Below are 25,605 nucleotides of genomic sequence, written 5' to 3'. Positions count from 1 at the left end.
ATGTCAGATTGCACCATATGTAAAATTGTTCATGCTTATAAAAATGTGACTGCATTTTTTTTTGTCACACAAAAGACGATTTCCAGCCAGAGTTGCATGTCAGAGATGATTCTGACAAGTAAGAACTTCCCCAGAACCTGCTAATTTCTTTTGGTGAGTGCAAATTTTATACATATTTGATTTACAGTGAAAACAAAACTTAATATGCATTTAGCAAACACAGTGCATATAGGTAATTCTTTATGTTATTCTTTGAAGTTTCTCAGACATCAAAAGTTCACTTTAGATTTCAATTTGGCTTTTTGCTGGGGTTTAACCTGGCAGGCAGCTCAACACCACACAGCCCCCCTCTCACCTTCTCCCCAATAGTGAGATAGGACACAACTGGAAGACAAAAGCTAAAATCTGTGGGTTGAGATAAAGAGAGTTTAATAGGACAGGAAAGAGAAATGATGAAGATAATAATGATAATAATAATTAATGATGATGATAAAATAATTAGACTATACAAAACAAGGGATGCATAGTTCAATTCCTCACCACCCACTGACTGATGCCCAGCCAGTTCCCCCAGCTCTATATGCTGACCATGCTGCTGTGTGGCCTGGAATATCCCTTAGATCAGTTGGGATCAGTTGGAATCAGCTGTCCCAGCTGTGTCCCCTCCCACCTTCCTGACATGCCCCCAGTTTCCTCACTGCTGGGATGGGATGAGGAGCAGCAAAGGCCTCAGCTCTGTTTAGGCACTGCCCAGCAATAACACAAACATCCCTGGGTTACCAACATTATTCTCATCTTAAATCCAAAACACAGCACTCTACCAGCTACTGGGAAGAAAATTAACTTTATCCCAGCAGAAACCAGGACACTTTTGCTGTCAAGGTGACAGACTCATCCTCTGTGTCGTATTTTAGCAACACTTCATAAAATCTGAGCTTGGATGGTGAAGTGGGAAATGGCTTAACAAGGGAATTATTTAACTCTTCCAGGAATTTTATAGAAAGAAGTTAAAATGAAGCTTTAGAAATGGTAGCACAATAATTTAAAAATCATTTTATATTTTTAATAAGCAATACTGTCTTCTTGTCTTTTATCTTTTTAATATATTCTTTATTTTTAGATGAAGGTCAGTTCCAAAACTGTAACTGTTACTAGGCAACAATTAAAAATGCTATCTCTACAGCTTATAAATTCTGTTTATTACATAGAATATAATAAGCTTGCACATGCTTACTATAAAAAAGAAATCATTGGGTTCTTTTTGTATGTATGATGATAGCAAGAGAGACAAATACTTCATGATCAAGAAACACTTAGTTCATATTCTGAAACTGACCTTAAAAAATAGTCTACATCTGTACCAATCCCTGATAGTACAAATTTGTTAAACTTTCTTACTAATCATTACTGACATAAAATAGTAAAATAACCAGAACTTCCTGTGAATGCTGTAAACTTTTTTCTAATTTATCATTTTTGTGATAATATTGCAGATATAACAGTACTGCCCTTGTAGCTGGTTACATTGTGCTCCAAAATTGCTGCTGCTGTCCTCTTCCATGTGTAGCCAAGTGAAATACCTGTTTGCATGTTTACTCTCTCTGTGATTATTTGAACAAATGCATGCAGACTAACAGTAGGAAAATCAAATATTTACCAGATAAGGCACAATACTTATGGAGAGGGAAATTTATATTCCTAACCGTGATCATTCATGCTTTGTGCTGGATTACAACAGGTACATGTTTCAGTTAAAAAAAGAAAATTTTCAGGTGGCCTCCATTTAGTGACAAATTAAAACAAACTGATCCCAAATTTCATGTTCTGAACACTTACTATGAACTGTATCCAAGCCATCTTACACTCTAATTCCCTGAAAAATTATATCTGTTCCACCCTTTGAAGGCATCTCATTATTGACCAGTTAGAATTATAAAGTTAAATGATAAATGGTTGATTTCATAACAGCACAGGCACAATTCAAATTGGTTTACTGTGTTTAGACCCACTTAGACAAATGAAAGGTAAAAAGTTTTTGGTTCTATTCTGTGTTTATACATTCCTATCTTATGTATTTTCATGATGTAGAAAATACTTCAGCAAAGTAGCCTGTTTTAGTTTTTAGAGAGTATGGCAGAGCAGGTGAAACTTGAATATTTGCTGGCAGTGTGTGACTGTGTTCTGAGTTTATCAAAGGATGGTCCTTCAAGAAAGGGTCTTAGGTCCCTTATTTTCAGATATTTTACCTGACAAATTTCTTCTCAGTATTTCTCTTCCTTACTGGGTACAATTTATTCCACTTCTGTCCAAACCACCATGGCTCAGTTCCTCTTCTCTTGCTTCTTTGACCCAAATAATAGCCCTGAATGCTGACATCATTTTCTGATGTGATCTCAAGTTGTTCATTACTTGCCTACTTTTCTTTTCTATTCAGAATGACATTTGCATAAATAGAGGAGGTTTCATTTTTCCATGATTTCAGAGCTGACTTTTTCTAGCAAGTTTTCTATCAGGTTTTAGGTGCACACGAATCACAGTTTCTCTTGGAGTCACATCCATGACTGTTTTCCTCTGCTGCTTTAATTAATTTGGAGTATTGGGACAATCTCTGAGTTTTGAGTCAGTTTCCAAGGAGTGCTTCTTGTTCTTACTCTGAAATACAATTTGCCCAAAACCTTTTAGATGATGCTCTGGTGTGTGTGGTACCTCACTGCTTCCAGGTGCTGCTCTTTCCTTTCTGCCCTGATAATGGCCAGTCTTTCTGTTTGGGCAGAAAAATGCTTCAAGGCATCCTTTTATGTTTCCTCCAACAAAGGCTTCACACACTTAAAATATGCTAAATGTGTGCTATAGACCTATACAGAGATGCTGACACAGTGTAGTTATTTTACTATAATTTTGTTGGGGATCCTTGTCACTCTCTAGAGAGCATGACCTAAAAGCTAGTAACCAGCTTCCACTGACCTCAGCTTGTATCAGATCAATTCCTGATCAGTATCTATCTACTATAGAATAATTTGACGGAGTTTACAGATGGATTTTAATTTCCATATCACTGTTTTTCTTTAAACCTACAAATAAATGATATTTGAAAGGGGGAAATGAAATCCCTAAAGTACATCCTCCAAAAGAGTTGGTTATTACTATCATCCATCTTTTGGTAATAATAACATCTCAGAAGTCAGGAAATACTGAAGATTAGGAAGCTTAAGACAACCCTGAATAATGGGTTAGTTCTATTCAAAGTGGTTATTGAATGTAAGCTGACGAGAAGTCAAGGGGAATTTGCTATAAATTATTGCCAACTGTTTCTTTTGTTTTCAGAAAGTGGATCTTTCTCTCAGAAGTCAAAATTAATTGAAATTTTTTCACTGAATTTTGATGATAATTCCTTTTTAAAAAGTGGTTGAGGTAATTTGGGTAAATAACTGTTAAATATCTTGAAAAAAGCAATAGATTTCTATAAATGATGATATGCATGCAGTGCATTGGTGGTTGTCAGTAACCACCTGTGCCTGAATATAGCTGAATTGTTGAACTATTAAAATTTATCAAACATCAAAAGCCTGAAATTGTTTTTTATAAAATATTATGTAATTTATATAGTGCACAAAATTATTTTAGAAGCACATACCGAAGTGAAGTTAGGAAATTCTGAAATTAAGATTGCCTGTGCAATTCACTAGGAAAAGCTTCTTTTGCCACTTGGATCCAATCAAAAAGCAGAACCACTGGACAGTGTGGGGTGTCTGGTTTTAATTCCATTTGGATGCAAACCTTGCATGGCCCACCACAGTGGGATGTTGCTTGTGAAGGGATGTCCCGACAAACAGGTCCCTGTTTCAGGGTTTGTAATGGATTGAGCCACAGAACTCAAGGTACAGTCTTCTCTAAAGAGCATCAGGGAACAAACCAAACAATAGTTTTAATCTTGCTGCTTAATGTGCTACTGGGAGAAACTGGTCTGTTATGGGACTAACGATTACATAAAAAATGGTGTGTATATATCTTATATATATATATATATATATATAAAAATATATATTCTGGGTTTACAACTTTCAGTGCATCAGAACTTCCTCATGTGGGTCTTTGGTGAATGACACAACAAATCCCTTCTCTAGCACCTTGCACAGCCAGTTTGTATTTACTCTCTGCATCCTCTGTATTGGACTTGAAGTATTTGGATTTAACTGATAACTCAGCCCACAAATGCTTTTCCCTGGAAGGACAGATTCCCGTTACCTGCTCCGTCAATAGTACCACTAACAACCTGCTATCCTTCTGCACTTCAGGAAAGTCACATAAATTGCACACAATTTTTTGACCTGAAGTTTTCTTGATCTGTGTGACTTTAGAGTTATGTTGTGAAATGACAAAGTTGAACCAGAAAATATGGTTCATTCAGCTGAATGTGTTTCAGATGAAACCTCCCTGGTTCAATGAACTTTTTTCATATGCAATAATAATGGAACTGTCTGATCTGGCCGAAAAAATATGTTAACATCACCTTTTCAACCATAGCTGAATGTGAGCCACAACTGCCTTTTTGCCAGCTCCAGTGCTGATCAAATTCACATAGAATCACAGAATAATTCAGGTTGTAAGGGACTTCACAACTTCAATGGGATCTTCAATTTGTCTAAACTTCAATCTCTTACTAGACTGCAGAGATCCAGGAGCAGAAGGAAAGGAAGTTTTTAATTTGTCCTGCAGTTTGTGACACAGTTTGGGGAATTGTGGTTTTCCTTTTGTCTTTATCCAAGAATTGTATAAAAGATAAATGGAGTAAAAGATGTGTGATGCCACAGAGGAACAGAAGATAATAAGCATCCTGAAGAAGAAGGAAGTACATGTGTATCCAGAGATGTGATGGAGTGAGGGGCTGAGAGATCCTGGGATGGGCTGGAAGGTGGTGTGCATTGAGGAATTAACCTTGTCTCTGTGGAGAGAGTAAGAAACCCTTACTGGTGGCAAGAGAAATATGAAGGTGAAGAATATGAAGGAGAAGAGGAATATCGATGAAAAGGTAGAAAGGATGTGAGGGTGTTTGGGACAGGGTGAGCTGTCTCTGTCTAGGAATGAGAGAAGGAGTGACAAACTGTTCCTCAGTCATGGAGAAGGGTTTGTGGGCTGCAGGCAGCCCCAATGGTGTGGGGAAGGAGGACCTGACCAGCCAGGAGATGAGTGTGGAGCAGGGATGGAAACATGGAGGAAGCCCTGGACTTCTGCAGAGAGCTCAGTCTGGGAGCCAGACCCACTGCCATCCCATATTTCTTATGATAACTTTACTCATAATGCCAAGCCCTCAGTAATGTGATGGGAACCCTAATATTTCATATTCATTATACTGAAGGTAGATCTTTGAATCAGTGCACGAGTTTATTATGTGTTGCACCCAAAACTGGTGCCACATTTTGCTTGAATAGCACATAAGATATTTTGACATAATGCAGCTTTCTTGTTCCAACCTTTCAGCTAAATACTGCAAAATAATAACAACAAGAAAATAGTTTCTGCAAAGAAGCAGAAGTATTTTATGACAAAAACAGCATTTGGAGTAACATTCTAGGAGAGCAGAGACACTTTTTTCCCCTTGTCACTCTCATTAAGGCTCTGAGAGACTTTTTTGTACTGTCTCTCACTGTTGGAATACCTGTCTCCAAACAGCTTTCTGTAGTGGAAAATCCAATTTAATCTCAAACAGTTTTATCAGTTCTGCACTACTTTTTTCTCCTATTGGAAAATAAAATAAAAATATCATATGTCAACTTGACTACAAGGTGTAAAGCTTCTGAGCTTGCATTAATAAATGTATGCATCAATTATATGTTTGCACATTCATATATGTATAGCTGAAGGCAGCCTCTTTGTAGGTTAAGGTTTATTTATGCTGCATAGAATATATTTTTCCAATTTTTAGCATTCTTGAAAGGCATATTTTTCTCAGAGATTGTCCAGCTTTCAAGTCTTCATAAGATGAAACTTAATTTCTTTTACAGGGATAAGGAATGTGGGAAATTAAATAAACTCTTGGTCTGATAATGCTACACACATTTAATTACTTTAATTCAAATGTTAATTCATTTTTTCACTGTGTGCTCCAGCTGGTGGAGGAGGTTGTATGTACTCACTTATGCTGTGCCTTCTTCAAACTGGGGTGGGTTTGGAGAGCCCAAAGGAAGGGCTTATAGAAGTCTTTTGTTTTAGCTCTGCAATTCACAATATATTTAAACAGAGTGATCTCAAAATTGCCACTCCCTCTTTCTTTCTCAGTTAAGACAGACACGCCTGCCAAGGCTCCCGCACCCGTGTGCAGCCCATCTCCAGGGCTCTGATTGTGCTTCTTTGCCCCGGGACCTCCTCCCACATCCCCTCAGCTTTCTGCCTTGAAGTTTAAGCTCAGCCCTGAGCTGAGCTGTGCTTGTGCCTGTCTCCAGCCCTGTCTGGATTCTGCTCTATGGTTTGCTGTTACTGGGATGGCTAATGGACTCTGGAAGAAGCATCTTTCTTCTCTCCCCTGCTTATACTGGGCTCACTCCAGTGACTTGCCTGTGGCACCTTGCTGCCTTAAAGCAGCATCATGGCAACTCTGAATTTCATATCCCTCTCTGCTTCCTTGATCAGGTGTGTCCATCAGCTCTGTGGGTTTTGCTACAGCTGTGCTCACTTCTGTGTGCAGGGAATGTGCTGCAGGAGGCTGGAGGGGCTGCCTAGAGGAAAACCCCTTTGTGGCTGCTCCTGGCCTGGTTTGGGGGCAGCCCTGTTACCTCCAGGGCTGGATCAATTCTCATGCATGTGAGTTTAAGAAGGGTAGACTGGAAAGAGAAGCCCAGTTTCCTTTCTCAACACCAGCTGTGTAGTTTTACCCCTAGGAGAGAGTGCTTACCTTGGCTGTGAAATAATGCCCGTAGCTAGAAAGCTTTCGGCATTGTAAATGATCACACATTTCATTTCAAGGTATTTTCCCTTTCCTTTGGGCAGTGTTGTACAACTCTATTCCTCAAAACATGATGCTAGTTAATACTGCATCAAACACTTGGAAAATAACACTAATGCAACACTAAGAATAAGAAGTACCCCGAAGTCAGGAAATATCAAGGATTTCACTACTTCTGGAGCCATTTGCTTTGCTATCCTCTACCTTCTTACATATTTTATGATGTACTGAGGTATCACACTGCTAACACGTTTGATAAGGTCTGGGTTTATGAAGGAAAGAGCAGGTGAGGCTTCAGTTAAAATTTTGAACATGCTGGAATTTGTCAGTTCTTGTATTAAACCTTGCCTCAAGACCAAGTTCTTTTACCTTTGATCACCTGTTGGAGGTGGATACAAAGCTTTATCTGGAGTGGCTGTAAGATCTTAGTGTTGTAGGGCTGCCCTGATGCCTGCCTGGGCTCGTTGGCCCTGACTGTCTCACTTCAGCTGTACTTGGAGGCTCAGCTGCCCCAGAGATTCCAGGGGTTTGGTGGGACGGAGCAGCCTCAGGGGGAAGAAGTGTCTGATGGGAGGTGCTGGCCCTGCTCAGAGCTCTGGAGGATGCAGGAGGGATGAACACAGAAAGGGACTAAGAACAGAAGCCACCCTCTAATAGCTTAATGTCTCTGCCTGTGGCCTGTGCTCTTATGGAGATTTTGAGGGGAGTAGGAGCACGTGTTAGTACCTGAGGCACCATTGTGCAGGATGGGAAATTCCAGGCCAGAAGATGCATGTCAAAGCCACCCCAGTGGGAGGGCTGTGAGGAGACCTTGTGAGTGGGGACCGGGGCTCACCTGGAGATGGTCCTCTGTGAGCTGTGGCAAATCCCATGGGGCAGCTGTCAGGAATCAGAACCTTCAGCTGAACGAGGTGTTATTTTCACTTGGATATTAACTGATAGTTAGCATTTTGTGTGCCCATGTCTGCAACACGGCATGGACTGCATTTACTGAGCCTGAAAGCATTGGTGGTCTTTCGCTTCACCATCTGAGCTATGCTTCAGGTAAAGTCATCTTTGCTTGGGTTGTGAATGTTTATCTCTTGCCTCTACTGTTTGTAAATATAATTTATGATGATCTTCTGCTGGTTATTAGCAAGTATAATGTACTCCTTTGTAGAAAATAATTAGTATAATGTGTTAGGGTTAGTAGTGAGTCTTCTTGATAATGTGTATGTGGGTGTGCAGTTTGTCATTGGTTTTGGTACAAAGGAAAAATAAGGGAGATTAAAACAGTAATGCAGATGATACAGACAAAAATATGATACAAGGCTTAGTTGGTGGTATTTTCACATTATTTTTTTAAACTGGGCTGTAAAGCTTGATAGGTGTTAGAGCTGTACTGTTACATGTCATTCTGTAATCTGTGCAGTGCCTGATTGGAAAAATTTTTATACAAGCCTAAGTTGCAGAAAAAGCTGTTTGAAATAAGTGCTGGTGATGGATAGACTTGCAGTAGAACATCCTTGATTTTTGCAGCTTTAATGGTAAATCTACTTCGTTTACTGTTGTAGGTACTATGTGTGCTAAATGATCAGTGTTAGGGGACTTCGATGTAAGAGCACTTTGCTATACTTTAAGGGTGATCTGAGCCCATGAGCTTTTTGAAGAAATGATTTAATATGTTTTGTATGATTGAAGGGGACTAAGCAGAAAAACATTCTGTATAGTCCCTGAATACAGTAGAATTTTCATGCTGATAATCTGCCTGATTGCTGGGTGTCACTGGAATATGTTTATTTTCTTTGACATGTACAGCAGAAGTGAAAAATAGCCTCTGATGTGGACAATATCAGTATTTAGCTGTCACATCTGACAAACACCAGCTGAGTCAAATGAGAGGCCTTAGTTCAACTAAATGCATCTGTGTGCATCTATAGCCAAATGTGTGTCCAAGTCAGCTTCTGTTTGCTCCTTTGGCCTTCAAAGTCACCTGCAAACTTTGGCCCTGCTCTGCGTGGGTAGGTTAGAGAGAGGCATTTCACAGGAATGGACCAGAAGCTGCAGTGAGGACTCTTGGGATATCACTGGTACACAGTACACCTTATTAACCTCTTGCATCCTGTCTCCTGGTAGTGTTTATTTGATTTACCAAAATTATACTTAAGTAACACTTGCTGTAACAGTAAAAAAAAATCATAGGGCAAGTTTGGGTTTTCCTGAGCTGTAAGTATCTGATCTGTGTATTTAAATAAAAGCAGTTTCCTCTGCCCTTTCTCTGTCCAAAGACTTGATATCTTTCTCTCTTTTAGCCTTATAAACATTTGGTGTGTTGGGAGATGTATACACATCAGTGTTTAGGAACATCAAAAGAGATGTTGTGCTCGCATCAGTGATCAGCACTGAGTATCAAGTAGTATTTGGGAAAGAATCTGGCATATCCCTCAGTGACTTATCTGGGAAGTGAGAATGGCATTTAATAAAACAGATTTTCCAGCAAACGACAAGCCAGAGCCTTGAAGCAAAAAGTGCTTCTGCCCTGTGCCAATCATTCACTTTCTTCCAGCTCAGTGATTTCTCCCACGTAAAATGTTCTTTAAAGTGGTCCACACTGCACCCACTGAAGCCATATAATAAAACATGAAAACCTGACCACTAGCCAGAGTTAGGTTACTCATCACTGCATGGTCTGCCTGCAACCTGTGGCAGTGCCTCACCATCCCCACAGGAAAGGATTTCTTCCTAATATCTAATCTAAATCTACTTTCCTTCAGTTTAAAGCAATACCCCTTGTCCTCTCACTACCTGCCTTTGTGGAAAATCCCTCTCCAGGTCTTCTGGAGCCCTTTTATGTACTAGAAGGGATCTCAAGGTTTCCCCAAAGCCTTCTCTTTTCCAGGATGAACAGCCCCAACTCTCTCAGCCTGTCTCCACAGCAGAAGCTCTTCAGCCCTGTGAGGAGCTTAATGGTTCTTCTCTGGACTCATTCCAACAGGTCCATGTCGTTCTTGTGTTGGGGACCTCAGACCTGGACTATCCAAAGATGTCTCTTTACCTTTCCTGCTCCCCTGGGCTTACCCTAGTTTTAGGTCTTGAGTTTTAATTTCATTCCACTTACCCCATTCTTCCTTGTATTGTTCCTAGTAACAATAAGCTTGTTGCCTGGTACACCTTCCAAGCTTAAAATTGTAGTGTAGACAAGATGCTTTGGAATTTTAATATGCACTGTGTGTGCTAAGAAAGTATTAGTATTCTGTGTCCTGTTTACTTCAACTAATATAATTATAATAAAACTACAGTTTGCATTATCTAACCTGATTTTTAACACATTAGTTACCTATTAACCAATGTGTTCCGTTATTTTTTCCCCATGAAATTGTTGTTCACAGGAGATACCATAAACTACCACTTAGCTAAGTGGGAAACCATGCTTCTCATTTTAGCTTTCTTTTTGACATAATCTTCAATGTAAACATTGCTCTAACCACCTTTTCAGAGTTTGAATCATACTGCCAGTTACAGCATTCTCCATGACAGAAAATAATGCCCTGTTGTTCCAATGTCCTGTGCTCTTTTTTACAGATCATATTCACCCATGAAAAAGTAATGCATTGCAGAGTATTGTGACATTAAGCAAGTTTAGTTGTGTTTTGTGGTTGTTAATTACCCTTACAAGGTGGATAAGAATTCTGTGGGGAATCTCTTAAAAGAGAAGTGCTTTGCCCTTGGGATGTGTATTACCATATGGAAATCAGGCTTATGTTCTTAGTTAATTATCTTTGTTGTTTCAGTTCATTTAAAGGAAATGTAATAATTTGTTCATTGTTAGTACCTGTGTATTTTAAAATGGGAAATTGTTAGAATAATAAACACCCCAAGGGGGTGCTTACAGTACTCTAGAAAGACACTTCCAATTATTTTTTCCCAAGGCATTAATTTTTTTAAGTGGAACCAACAAAAATATTAAACAAAGGTGATATATGGCATCTTTGGGAAAGCTTGTTTCATTATTATTGCTATTTTTTGCAGATGGTTCAAAACCTTTCTCCCACTGATAATCACATTCTTACTACTTTCTTTGAGAGTGGAATCACACTGAATTTGACAGCTTTGAGCAACAAAATATCAGAGCAATAATTGAAATTGGATAGGATGATAGTACTTAGTCTTGTCTCATGGAAATGTGAAGGTCATGAATATAGGTGAGGGAAAAGCTCAGCATTGTAATAAATGGATATGGGTAGGATCCTATTGAAAGGAGAGCTTGGGATTAGTTCACCTGGCTGGTAACAGGATACTGCTTCTGTCATGGAAAATAGACTTCTTTGCTCTGTAAGGAGTTAGGAAGCACTGTGTTATTTGGGGGGCAGTGTGCATCCTGCAGAACTGTGTGGGATGCTGCTGATTTGACTTTTCTAAAAGGCTGATGTCTGTGCCCAGGACTGAGGCCATGCTTGTTTTGCTGCTCCTACTGCAATTGTTGCTGCACAGTTCCATGAACTTTTGGCATTATTTGGAAAAGCTTAATTTTTTATTCTTTAGGGTAAAATCAAGGTAATTTTTCCTCTGTCAAACTAAAATTGTAGTTTATTGTTATTTATAATTTGTAGCTTTTGCTAGTCAAGTATTTTTTATATAAACTTATGAAAACAAAGGGTCAGATTGAAGAGGTTATTCCACTGATTTCAAGTAGTTGCTTTGGATTTACCTCCCTGAGACTGAGAGCAAGAAGCATCATCTAAATGAAAGAGCAATTGTTTCCAAAGCACTCAGAAATTAGTAGGGTTTATTGTGTTTCATTCCCTAGAATAAAACAAAATCAGGTCTAATCATCTCTTTCCTAAGCATTAGCTTAGGAAATCATCATTATTCTCCCAAGTCAAAACCAAAAATGGTTGTGAACTTGCTATATAGGTTGCACATTTGGTGTACCCATTCCACCTGACACTGTGTTGCAGTAGGATGGATAGACCTAATTTAGGAGGAAATAAATTGAACAATTGGCATCTGTTGCTTCCATGAACGCTAGGAGTCTTATGACTAAGTTGTTCTGAAATGGAAGTAAAGCCTGAAGGGGCACCCCATTTGTTCCTGTGTCACCAACAGGGAAATCAGTGCTGTGCACCTTTTAGGGCATAGTAATCTCCCCTGTGCTGGGCACTGGAAAAACTGGTAGACCCTTTTAGTAGTGTTCACAAGCACGAGTAAACGTGTTCAAATATGTTCCCAGAGGAGTTTCTGGGAGCTTGGAATGGACTTAAACTAAAAGTCCTTACTTAGGCTCTCTTTTCCAATTGCAGCAGGTTTTTTTTCTCTGCTTGCTACAAATAGCTGGTTACCAAATTGCTTTAAAGTTAGGGTAGATCAGAAAAATCACCTAAGAATGTCTTTGCCAACAAACCAGTCTTATGTACATGCTGAGCCACATGTGCTACCTTTCTCACATTCGTACTTGCTTTGTATTCCAGTTAAACTCCCAGAGCCAGGATTGCCCAGGTGTAATTGAGGGCAGGTAGGATTTGGTCAGGAGAATCTTGCTGCTGCCACCTCTGAAGTGGGAGCCAGAGAGAGCACGACTTGACTTTCACTCAGGCCTGAGGTTGAGTTTGCAGAAAGATGAACAAATTTGCTCTGGAAATGCCAGTCACACTAGAGCAGAACTGTGTTTTAATTTGGTGAAATGGCTAGTTCTGACTAGCCTGGGTCTGACAGTGTCTAAAGGCAGCATCTCCTTGCAGTAGCTGTTGCCATTTAAAAAGTGTGTCCTGTGCCAAGGCCAGCAGTGTTGCCGTGTGATTCTAACTGACCCTTTTGTGGGGTGCTTCATTTCAGCATTGGTTTGGGCCCTGTTTAATCAGAACATTTCAGGGTAGTAAGGCATCTTTAGCAAAACAAGTTTTATTTTGCATCTCTCCCCTCTGATAATTTGTCACATCAGTTTATTAATATCTTTCAGAAGAAGAGAATGCAGTAATGTATTACATGAAATGGAGGTAATTCTGCTGTCTTTGGGGAAATGCTTTGCATATGTGTGGGAGTATAGATTGTGTTTATGTATTTCACGTTCCCAAATCCAAGACTGCATTATCAGATGGAGATTCTGCCAGGCTCGTGGGGCAGCATGTGAACTCTCTATCTGAAAATAGATGCATTTGGTTCTGAACTGTAGTTCTCATCTAGTCTTTTAATTGTCTTTACACACCAAGAAGCATCCAGGCTTATGTTGTGAAGCTCTTACCTGCCTGATTATATTCCAGTTTGATTTCTGTAAAATCTACTTTTAACGAATCAATTGGATGTAAAATTATGCTGGTAATACAGACATGATTTCACTCATCATGAGCTCTGATTCGAGATTGATGGGTGGTCATTTTACAGTGCTTTCCAGATATGGTGGCAAAAGATATATTTATCTTCTGAACTGCTATTTTAAACATTACAGCTACAGATGAGAGTGACAGTAGCTTGTAGTTTAGATTACTTGGTCCATCCCAGCTTACTATAAAACAAGCATGTAGTCTGAGGTTAAACACTGCTCTGGCTTTTTAGCTTGGACAGAGAAGCCCATCTTGGTGTATAAAACTAGGAGATCCTGTCTTAACTTGTCTAAATAACTATTAGCCACTGTTTTGGTCTTTATATAAGCCTTTCTTCTCAATTATCAGACTATAAATTTATTTTCAAAATCCTTTGTTTTCTCTCTGGTGTTGTTTACTTTCACTAAGATGATCTCATTTGATCAATAGAAATGTAGCTACAGAGAAGGGAAGGAAGGAGAAAATGTAAACAGCATGTTCATTTGAATGCCACCCCAATATGGTGAAATGAAAGATTGGTTGAGTTTACAGCCAGAAGGGAGTTTCTCTGCTGTACTATTTCATATTTCTCTCAGGTAATGGGAAGGGTTGCTGTGTAACTCTAGTCAGGAGCCAGTGAGTTGCCAAATGATACCCACGCAGCACTTATGTACTATAATGCTTCTCTGTGGCAGCCTCCTCCTTCTCCCCAGTGTGGCTATTGCTGGTAAGTCTCTCTGGTTCATTATTGCTGAAGGAAAAGTTTGCTAAATAGCCTTGGTCCAGCTGTGGGCAGCTCAGGCTCCTGGTTTAGGGTAGGAGGAGTTAGTCTGGGCTGAACTGTAGTACTGAGTAGGTATCTAGCATGTATTTGCCTGAACAGATGGCTGGCATCTGCATGTGTGGACAACTTCAACACTTTAAACAGGCCAGAAATAGTAAATAAGCAATGTATAAGTTTTGTTCTAGCCCTCCCAAAGAGATTGATTTAGAGGTTAAATGACACTTACCATTGTTTGGACTAACATCACCTGGAATCTTTGGTGTTGGAGGCAGTAGACAGAAGAGCAGGCAATGTAGCCACCATCAGCTTTGTCCACAGGAGAGTTCAAAGAGCAAGATGAGGAGAATAACTCATTCAAAGGCATCCAACCATTTATCTGTGTGGACTGGGATGTGTGAGGATGTCCTGCTCTGTGCTCAGCAGCCTGCTGGTTTTTCACTGTACAGCAAAAAGCACAGCAGCAGCTCCAGGAATTAACATTTGAGAAGTTGGTTCTCCTCACCACTCCTTGAAGGATTGTCTCTAGGAGAGGGAGGTTTTAGGACAAAAGATTTACCTGAGGTATTAAGCTGTATCACTGAAAAATGGGCAGGAAAACACCTCAACAAGCTGTGTGAGGAACTCAAAGGCCATTTAGCTGGATAGAAGCTGCAGGGTATTCTGAGCATGGGGCACAGAGGAGCTGAAGGAATACAGTGCATTAGACTTTAATGAGCATTACACAAGATCTTCCTAAAGTATTGATTAGCTAGACATCAGGGACTTTTGAACCGTAAATGCCTGCAAAAGCATGCAGGGTTTAAAAGACTCATCACTACTCCATAGAATAAGAATCAGGTTCTGGGTAAAAGGACTGAATACGGCAAAGGCTTTGGTACAGCTATTTTGGGCTACAAAGAGCCTTTGAGTGCTCAACAATAGCATCGGTGTTCGGAGCCCAAGAAGAAAAAAGAACAGACAAGCCATATATTGTGAAAGTCATCTACATGGCATTTAAGCTTGGCTGGGAGAGAATGAAAAGATGCAGATAAAACATGGTGCTGCGTAAAAAAGACTTTCTCTCATTTACATCCTCACCTCCTATTTGGAGAGACTTTTTTTGAAGCTAGGGTTATGAGAAGGAAAAGACACAATTAACAATACGTATGTCTAGTATTTTCAGACCTCAGTACTTCATGTTCCTTGGGGCTGTGATCATTTTCATAGCCTGGTAGTACTTTACAGTGGTGCAAATGTGCTCAACTCTTCACCCAAAATGATAGTCCTTAGAAACAATAGGTCCTGCAAATCAAGGGTGCTTTAGTGTGCTGTGGACTGGGTGTGCCAGGAGGTTAAGGTAGCCCCACTGAACAGACAATAGGAGAAAGCAGTTGTCAAAATTACAGGCTTGGTATCCTTGGTATTTGGTGTGTTCTAGCCCCTAACTGGTTTGGCTTGTTTTCTTTCTCAAAAACTTGTAAAAACAATGGAGGTATAATTGGATAATTTAAAGTAAGTTATGAATGTTGTTATTTTTAAATTCATATAAATATCTGTCTGGATCTAGATGTATATAAAATATATAGAGAGAAAGATATATGACACAACAAGAAGTAGAAAAGAGTTACAGTGGATGTAAAATAACAGAATGCTAATTAAGAAGTCTGTGATGACTTGGCCAAAGAACATGAGCATCAAAGATAGATTAACATTATTTAAATTTCCAAACACTATAATGAACCAGTCTTTTTCACTTCAAATATTCACATGACACCTGTTCCATATAGAGATGCTCAAAGAGACGGAATAAGACTGAAGTTGAAAGGCTAAAATTCTAGAATTAGATATTCTCTTCATGTAGAGAAAGAAAGAAAAGAAAGATATTAAATCAACTATACTAAAGGCAATAATAAAACTGAAAAACATGAAGTCAAATAAGCTGAAGGTGAGCCTGTATCTGACAGGGTGGATATGTACAGTGAAACACTGCAAGCCTTGCAGAACATGCTTACTTTAACAAAGAGATCCTGGTGCAGGTATAACAACCTGGGATTGGTCCAGTACTGGCAGGAATGATGCAGGGACAAAGTGTGCTTGAAGCACAGTTTGCATAATTACTATCTTTTTGATCTTTATATAAGCAACAATTTGCCATTTAGTGCAAATCTTGTGGTCATGTTTACTACTTTTATACACGCACTGCTACTTAGATCTGGCTGATCTGCTATTTCACCACTGGTTAATTTACCCAACATGGATATGTATCTGATTAAAATGTAATATTTTTCCAAATATCTGCTAAGGTATTATGAGAAGAGACATAATTTTGATTAATTGCAAACTAAGAAAAAGCAATTAAAGATTTTTTTTTTTTTTCCCTTAATTCTTTCTCCTCAGCACTTCACTGAATATTCAGGGATTTACCTTCGGATAGTTTATTCACCTGTGAGAAAATGCACTGAGGGAGAATCAATGGGCAGTCCAGCAAAGAATTAGCAAAACATATCCATGCCTCCATGTGGACATGCAGAGGGCATGAGAAGGGCATGCAAATATCCTTTCTCAGATGTGCTTTGCTAAGGAGAGTGAGAGGGACAGTGCTGCTAATGCTGGAGTGCATTTGCAGTTAACAGCTTTCACAGCTAGCATACATCCTTATCTTTCTGTGACATTTAATCACCTGCAGAAAGCACTTTTTCACTTGTATATTCTAACATGAATGTTATTCTTTAATTGTAAACAAGCAGAAATCAATTACCAGCAGTAGAGAAAGTCACTGCAGCAAACAAAAAAGAATATATGGTCAAAAGATTTCACTTAACGCCCACTGCTCATTTTTGTACCAGACCTCCGACATTTCAGCGTGCTCACTTTCTCCTGGGAGCTTTTGAATCCATTGTCAGTCTGTAAAATTAGAAAGAAGAGTGAGTTAGAACCTATGTAGAGACTAGAATTTTCCTATTACAAATCATCTCTGCCTCAGTAGACTATCTGCATATCTATCCATTGCCAAGTGTTCTGAAACCTTTTCATCCTGTCACAATTTTCTTCTCATGCTACTTTAGTACATTTAGCAACTGGGAAGTTTGCCTGGGTAGTGCTACATAAGTGAAAGTAAATTCTCACAAGAGATGGAGAAAAGGTGAGGCAGGCAAAGTGTGACAAGTCTGAGATGTATGTAAAGTTGATGTGCAGAGTCAATTCCTACCTAAATAAACAAATGGCTGAGTAGAGACAGTGAATAGGGCATTTTTGCAGATGATTACATTATTATAATATTCAAAGAATAAAGACTCTGTTACTCTTCTGTACATTCAAGTCTGTCACATTTCACTTAAATGAGGTGGTACTTGGGAAGATGTACGCATAGGAAATACGTCAGTTGTCAAAGGCCAGATCCTGCAACAGGCTCCACGGTGGGGCTGTGGTTTGTTAGAGCAGGGCAAAGCCTTTCCTGTGGACATGTAAAGTGTTTTATGCAAAGGGGTGACAGAGCAGCTCAGCAATCCTTTTCCATTAACTACAGGACTGGATTAGTTGTTGCATGTGACAGAGTGTAGAAACAAGTAAAAGTCTGAGGAGGTGAGAAATGAAAGCATCAGATCTTTAGTGGAGTCTGTTTATAAGGATGATTTCTAAGCAGGAATCTGGTAGTCCAGAAGACTAAACGTTCCAGTAATCCATACTGATGAGACTTGTGCTGCTGCTATTGCAGCAAGGATTAGAAAATCACAATAGGATGATGAATGAATAAATATATGAATATATCCTGTTAGTGCTGCATCTCAGGGGAGAGGAACAGTGAGGTGGTGAGGTATTGATTCAATTATTTCCCTAATTAAACAAAAAATATTGCAGATAACTAAAGGCAAAGAAAGAGGTAGCAGAAGTGCCCTCTGTGGAAAATGCACAATGCAGTTGTTCAATGTACCAAGGACAATGGCATTCATTCAGTCTCATCTGTGCCTGGTTCATATGGGGGCAGGGTAGGGGAGAAGATACTTAGATTGCTTTTGGTTCACTACAAAGTAATGATGGATTTACAAAAAGAATTTTCAGAAGTTTTTGTGGCCAGGATTGCTAAGCAGAAACATCACCATGCCACAGAACTTTCTGTGACTCCACATTTAATTTGTATAGTAGTTCTTTCAGATATTTTCTGAGTGTGTATCAGGGCTTGATTTAGTAGAAATACCACTCCCTCATTTAAGCTGTCTTGTTTCTTAACTGTGCATTTTAATTTGATGGGTATTTGAAACAGTAGTATTTCTTACGTGATCAGGCAATTAATTGTCCAGTTTATTTCATGTGAATAAATAATGTCAACACTGTAACAAAATTCTGTTGCTCAGCATTGGCATGGAGTTTGTAATATTTGAATTGTGCAGATGTTCTAACTTAGAAAAAAACATACCAAGTACTTCAAGATAACTTTTGAATGGGGTTTAAACATGTTTTCAGGGAGTCTCCTGTGACATCACTTGGAAGCCTTGTCCCCATTCACAATCAGATGTGCTGTTACCTTGGTCTTTTGCACGGATAAAAGCAGTATTGGGCAGCATGCACAGCACAAATGGTCTGTGGGTGTGCAAAAGGAGGAGACATTTTCTGCTCATTTTCAATTCTCACCTGCCTGGGCACGCTCGAGGTGTTGTTTGTCTCTACAGGTGTGTGTTTTCTGTACTGCTGGCATAAGAGCTCTGCCACAACCTGCCTGATTTGTCTGAGGACACAGTACTTATTTTCTTATCAAAAGATAATTCATGAGTATTATTAAGACAATGGATTTGACTTTTCAATGAGTTTATGTCTTTAAGAATAGTTTTCAGAGAATGAGTCAGCCATATGTTAAATCAAATTTAACATCCATTATGAAACACTGAATCATACTTTATATCTCTGTAATGATAATAAATGATCATCTCTCCCATGTTCCCCTCATTTGTACTACTGCTCATCAATCTTGCTAATATCACAAAGGTTTATTAAATGAATAATCTTCAAAGTATAGCTGTTTTAATATTAATAGCCCCATTTTATGTTGTTTCTCTTACAAAAATTCCATTTGTGTTTAAGCATGCTGACTTTAAAAGTAATAATCCTTTTTACAGTGAAATTTAATGAATAGAAAACCAGTAAATCAATAATAAAGTCCTTCTTAATGAGATTTTGTAATTATACCAATACATTACGAAATACAGAAAACTTCTGAATGCCCTTCACATGTAGGAGAATCACAGAATTAACAAACTATACAATGAAAGCTGAGGTAGTATTTAAATGGAAGAGATGTTGAGATACCATTGTGAATACAATACATGCAGATGAATAATATATTTAGTCCATGTTTAAAAGTATCCCAAGGTTGTAGTGCTATGCTCAGTGAGTTATGACTCAACTTGCTTCAGTGTAAAATCTCTGTTAAAGATACATTCTGGATGATTTAGCTGTCATGATTCTGTTAACACACAAGTCCTGGTGGTAGTCATAGTTAGCCTGTCTTGATTTTTGTTCTCCAAGATTCTTTGGTGTCAGTTGTATTTCCAGGCAGAGGGAGGAATCACTGCAGCCCTCTGCTAATACAGCAAATGATCTGCTCTGTGCTTTAACCCCACAACTGAGTAATGTGTTAAGCATCTTGGTAGTAAAGTTTCTCACATTAAGAAAAAATGTTCTGTTTAATGTCAAAGTGGTGAAATTTTAATTTTTTAAAAATTATTCTGGTTTAAAACTAGAGAGTTGGGATTTACATGGGTGAATTGAGTGATGTCCAGGAGAATTGAGAAAGCTGTCTGGTCTTGAATATTTTCCTTTTGGTAAAATAAATAGGCTTTAGCAAATGAAGAGTGGGTCTATTGGCTGAATTTGACAGGAGAATCCCTGGGCTCTGGGAGGGTGTGAAGGCAAATCTGCTTTTTCCTGGAGTAGGGGAAATCAATGTTCTGATGTGTAGAGCACCACACAGTGCTCAACAAGTCCTGAACCTCTCTCTGCCCTGTCATTAATAACCAAATAACACCCAGAGGGGCCAAATCTATTTCTTGGGCTCTCTGCTGGTGCAGGTGTGGAGAACTATTATTAGAGGTGGGGTTGGGAGACAAGAACTGCAGTTTGCTGCTTTGCCTGAGGTTCTTGTTAAGCTCTCAGCATGAGTGCAGTGGGTTGTGCTCACTGACAGTTACTTATCCCTCCAGCTTCAATATATTTGCTGTGTTGCAGTTTGTGAAGTGCCTGGTCTGGAAGGCATGTGAACAATGTGTTTCGATAATCCAGCTGAGATGTAATGGAAGCATGAATGACAGCCTAGCACCCTCCTGAGACAGCCTTGGTTGTAGCTTTACTTACTATCCTCTGCAGATGTAGAAGCTTTTGTTATGTAGCTAAACTGATAATCAAAAGCTGGGCTGATATCAAAGATGACCTCCAGGTCAGGAACCTTCAAACCAGACACTCTAAAACTTCCTTGGGCACCAGCCAAAAGAAGCTCAATATTTTTTAAAACTAATTGCAGGGCATGATTTTCTGATACCCACAGCTAAACGTCATTTAGGCATCTCATCAAACAGGAAATTACTTCCCTTAGGTCACCTGTTGCAGGAAAATTAACCTGGCCTTATCAGTATAACAATAGCTTCAAATTATACCTCTTAGTCATAGTTCCTAATAAAACCCTAGGAACACACGGGAATTTCAGCCTGAGAGTCTCCATAGCACATTTCTGAAGAGACAAAAAAAATGTAAAATTCTTATTCTGTCTATGTCAGCCAGGAAGGCAGCCTGGAATGGGGCAGTGCTCTAGTGCATGGAGTTGGAAAGGAGTGGTGAAGGTAATAAACCAGACAGGGGACTTGAGGCTGAGGATCAATTCCCTGATCTGTTATAGACTACATGTGTCCTAAAGCCTGTGCCACGATTTACTTTTGCTGTGCCTTTTCAATTCAGATTTTAAAGAGCAGGCAACTCTAAGTACAGTGTAGCTTTTATCAGAGCTGAAGTCTTTCACATATTCTATTGCACAAGTGATAAAATAATTCCTCTCTGTGTAAGTCTTGTTGTTTTAACCTCATGTACTTTCCAGATAAAAATGTCCTCATAAAGGTAGGTATTTTTCCCTGTAAAAGGTTTATACCTTAGTTTTCTTGTCATTTTACTCTATGTTTTAACTGACAAACTGAATTCCTGAGAACTGGGCTGATGAGATTAGTGTCATAACAGCAAATGCTATGTTATTTTTCTTTTCTTGATGTAAAATCTAACAGAGCATTTTGTGTATAACTGACCTTATAAAAAACATAGCTAACAATTACTCCCAGTTTAAAAAGCTGAAAAGTTGCTTTCTTCTCACCAAAAGGAATTTAGCAGCACATAAGCTCCCTTGAGCTGCTGCACTCAAGCATCACAGCTCCTCACTTTGCCTTTCCACTAGTCTCCCAAGCTTCTCTAACTTCCTGAAATCAGACATTTTAGATGACTTGGGCCTCTAGGGCTCTCACATTTTAAGAAATAATCTTCCCCTTCTGAACCTCAGAACTACCTACTGGAAATCTTATCATCCATTTAGTTCAGCATGTATTAAAATTTGGCAATTAATTATCTGCAGTTCTAATCCAGTGAGTCTGTGCAATTAACATCTGGGATTCAACACATGCTTTTGCTGCCTTTTTAATTTTAGGACTTGGAGACAGTAGATCTCCTCTAGGAAAACTGAAGTAAGTGAAATTAATCTATACCTGGAATTTTTAATACTATCTTAGAACCCATCCTGTTACTCGCTGACTCTCTAGTACCTTGTTACTTCTGAGCAGTTCCTTTAACATGTGACAGCAAACTTGTGTCACCTGAAATGGTCTAATGGATACAGAGAGTGTGGAAAATGGGGATTACTCTGTTCTGCTTTCTATAGCCAGCAGGTGACATTGGCTTTTCTGTCCTTTTCTAAAATAGAATCACAGAATCATAGAATGGTTTGGGTTGGAAGGGGCCTTAAAGACCTTGTTACAATCCTCTGCCATGGGCCAGCACACCTTCCACTAGACCAGGTTGCTCAGAGCTCCATCCAGCCTGGCCTAATCTGAATGCTCTTTGTGTTCCTGGTATGACAGATTCAATTAATAAACAAACTTATCCTGAAAACCTATTACAGGATGTTATAAAGGTGGAAAAAAATCCTACTGATGCTAGTAAAAGTTTCTTCAACCCTGCCCATGGAGCTCAGTTACATATTCACAGAATCATAGAAAGTCTTGGGCTGGCTTAAAGATCATCTAGTTCTAGTTTCATTTAGCAATCAGGGCATTTTCTATTAAAAAGAAAGACAAAAGAGTAGAAACAAAAATTAAAATTCTACATGTGGGTAGTGTTTCATTCTGAAGAACAAAGGGACTTCATTTCTAGTGAACAGTGGAAAATGCATCTAATTATTTGTTTCACAATAGAAACTGGTAGATAACTCCCTTCCTGGAAGGACTATTCTAGAAATGGCTGTAAGTTTCTGAGCAGGCAAGCACTCAGCCATACCTTATTCTCAAGCAGAGCATCATCCTGTCTCTTCACATCTTTTATAGGCAAAAGCACTGCTCAAGACACAGTCCTATTTTTGCATTATCAAAGAAAATGCATCAAAGGAAAAATGGACAATTGTCCTTCATTCTCTGGGTGTCTAGATGCAAATTGCACCTGTGTTACTAAAAATCCTGCTGACAAATCCTGCTTAAAATCCTGCCCACAATTCATAAATCCCTTATTACTCAGCTGTGGTGAAATGCAGTGACAACAAAGTGTCATTTACAAAATGATGCAGCAATGCCCTGGTAGAAGCCAGCACCAGTGATGACTCGGGTTTCTTGGGGTAAGATCCTTTAGCAACTTAATTTATCAGTATAATGTGCTTTTCTTTTGGAAAAGACATTCAATTTCAGTTATGTATTTGTAGTGAAGCAAAAAAATTTTTAGGGGCTAAAAAACCACTTTTTTCTTTCTTTGTATCTCTCTTGCACTATTACATCCTGCATCTGTTTTTCTGAAGGATTTAGCATTTTGGATGGACTTGAGGTAGATTATCTGTGAGGGTGAGAATTGGCAGGTTTCTTTGTTTCAGTACTGTTTCTTTCTCTTGCCTGAAATATTCCTGAGCACTGTTGGAAGACCTTGTCAGAATATGTAAAGGCATAACTTAATCAGCCTTTACATCATGGATGTGCCACAGAAGGAAATATAAAAAAGCTAGAATAGTATAACTTCTTACAGACATTCAGTGATTTACAGGATTGTATCTAGAAGGTAGAGTATCATGTAGAAAGTGTGGATTAAATATTTAAGAGCTAAGAGACAAAATGTATCTTTAGTCTCTCTGCTTGGCTGCAGGTGTATGGGTAATACAAAGATGAACTCCAGTGTTTTTAACTCTGAGGTTTTATTGTGCAGTGTTGGCTGTGAGTCACCTACACGGGCAAAAAGCCTGAGCTTCCCTCAGCCAGTGTGGAAGGGAGCAGGCTGGGGGCTGGTTGAGCTCAGTGCCTGCCCTACAGACCCCAGCTGGGGTTTGGGCTCCATGTGCTCAGAGCCAAACACAGCTGTGGGCTGGGAAGGGGCTGCTGCAGTGACGCTGTGGAAAAGAGAGAACACACAGGTACCAGCCTCTCGAGGCACCTGTCCGTGCAGTTGGTTTGTAATTCCTGAGCAGAACCCTTGAGATAAGAGAGAACATGAAGTATATTGAAGTTATTTGGGGCTCAATAGAGAAATGTCTTGTCTTGGTCACAGAAAGTCCTTAGCTCGAACATGAACATTTCTTTGCAAAAAGGGAGCTTCCCTTAAGCCATTATGAAATGGGCTTAGGAGTGGGAATGACAACCTTCAGGTTCTAGGAAGCATGGGTTTGCCTTTGAAAATTGTAAAACTGACTTAATAAAGGGATTCAGAGGAGAGAGAAGGACTAACCTTGGACTTACTATTGTTTTTGTTTTAGTTTCTGAACATTTTGGGTGCATTGAGATACATTTTCAGGCTTTTCTTATCAATCAGGAAGATTAAAAAAAAAAAGATTTGTGTTTTCAATAAAAGCAGGAATATTCCTGAAAGCAATTTATCCCAGCAAACAAAGGGAAAATCCAACTGTTGCAACAGTGAGCAGCACTCCTGGAAGATGAAGCATGAGACTATTCTGCCCATGACATACACTGAGACGAGCTATACAAGTGGTCCAAAGTAGATTTGACCCATGTATTGTCCATTTAAAAAGTAAGATTATTGCCAATAAAAGCAAAATCCTTTACAGAGAACAGAACTCTCTCTGTCAGAGACAGGTGCTTCTACCAAGCACTACCAAGCCTTTTAATGGCCTAAAGAATGCTATCATCTCGCTCATTGCTTATTCCATTTATTTTGTCTTTTACCTTTCTGTTTTAATTAGCTCCTTTTTTTCTTCTGTTGTAGTGATTTAGTTTACATGCCATGGAACGTGCATTTGATTTCAATGCAGCATGGCATGCATGCAAATAATACTTGGGTAGGTACTGTCTATTCAGAAGTTGTGGGTGTGTGATCCATTTTCTCATCTTAATCTGTTTGGAGTGAATAGATATATGTAAAACAATTAAGAAAATAACAGCAGGTTCCTTATGCAATTAGAAAGGCAGATGTATTTCAAAAACCAGAAGCTAAAACTGAAGGACCTAAGTAGTAATGCTCCTTTTGTTGTTACATATCTTTGAAGTGTCCTGCATTAAGTACTGTTTTTTGAGACAGGACTCAGTGACTGAGTTGTAGCAGCTTTGGTTTTGCATAGCTGTGTGTTCTCAAGGTCTAAGGATGAGGTACAGTTGTTAAAGGCTGGAAAGAGAAAGGCTGACTGAACAGCATTTACCTTGGGACTTAAAACTGAAACTTCCAGGTTTATAACATGCTAAGTGCAGCATCTAACCTAGTCCCTTGCTTTAACTGGAGTAGCAGTGTGATAATATAAGCATTTATCCTCACTCTTTCCCCAGACCTTAGTGTTTTGTAAGCCACCCTTAGCACTTACCTCTTTGTTTTGGATTAATCGAAAAACACAGGGAGCTTGAACTAGGGTCAAGAGCAAAGCCTGCCAGCATCCATTTTCCTAATGGTCCTAACATGGAAAGAAGGAAAGTTGGTAAAACAACATATTTAATGCAGCTTTGAGTCTCTGTAGAGGAAGGCACTGGTTTCCATAGCATCACCAGAAACATCTCTCTGAATATGGAAGAGGGTGTTTAGGCTCGGGGTTCATCTGGTTTGGCAGCAGGCACAGAGTTAAAGCACCTCAGTCCAGAATGCTTTTTCCACAGCCAGTGGGCAAACAAGGGCACTTCCACAGCATGAAAATACTTCCTAATGGACTGTTGAGGTCATCCAGTATGAGAAGGCTTCTCTTAAAAGACTGATTTTAGAGGTGAAAAGAAGTGGGCAGTTTTACAAGCATATAAACCAACTCAGATACACATATAATGCTACAGTGCCTTTGACTCCTGCTCTTTCCTCTTGGCAGCTTGGCTGTGGAACTCTTTTGCTTCATGGTTTTACAGGAAATATGCCCCATTTATTTCAGCTGGGCTGTGGTTTCACATTTGTTGCAGCTTAATGGTTTCTGTCCTTGATGTTGCCCT

The 25,605-nt window shown here is 39.2% G+C and overlaps 1 protein-coding gene across 10 annotated transcripts in view; it reads left to right on the top strand.

The window, feature by feature from the left end:
- FHIT (fragile histidine triad diadenosine triphosphatase) overlaps nt 1-25,605 on the top strand; it is a 553,468-nt gene that overhangs the window by 333,347 nt on the left and 194,516 nt on the right. The window contains exon 1 of one of the 10 annotated variants that reach the window (XM_069027661.1): nt 7,961-7,984. The exons of the other annotated variants lie outside the window; for them this stretch is intronic. Coding sequence (XP_068883762.1) covers nt 7,976-7,984 — 9 coding nt within the window. The 5' untranslated portion in view covers nt 7,961-7,975. Of the gene's footprint in view, nt 1-7,960; nt 7,985-25,605 lie in introns of those variants that run through there. 10 annotated transcript variants of the gene reach the window in all.

The sequence above is a fragment of the Aphelocoma coerulescens genome, chromosome 12, assembly GCF_041296385.1.
Source record: "Aphelocoma coerulescens isolate FSJ_1873_10779 chromosome 12, UR_Acoe_1.0, whole genome shotgun sequence".
In the NCBI taxonomy this organism is placed as follows: Eukaryota; Metazoa; Chordata; class Aves; order Passeriformes; family Corvidae; genus Aphelocoma; species Aphelocoma coerulescens.
The sequence above is the reverse complement of the archived record's forward strand: the minus strand, read 5'-3'. Positions and strand labels throughout refer to the sequence as shown.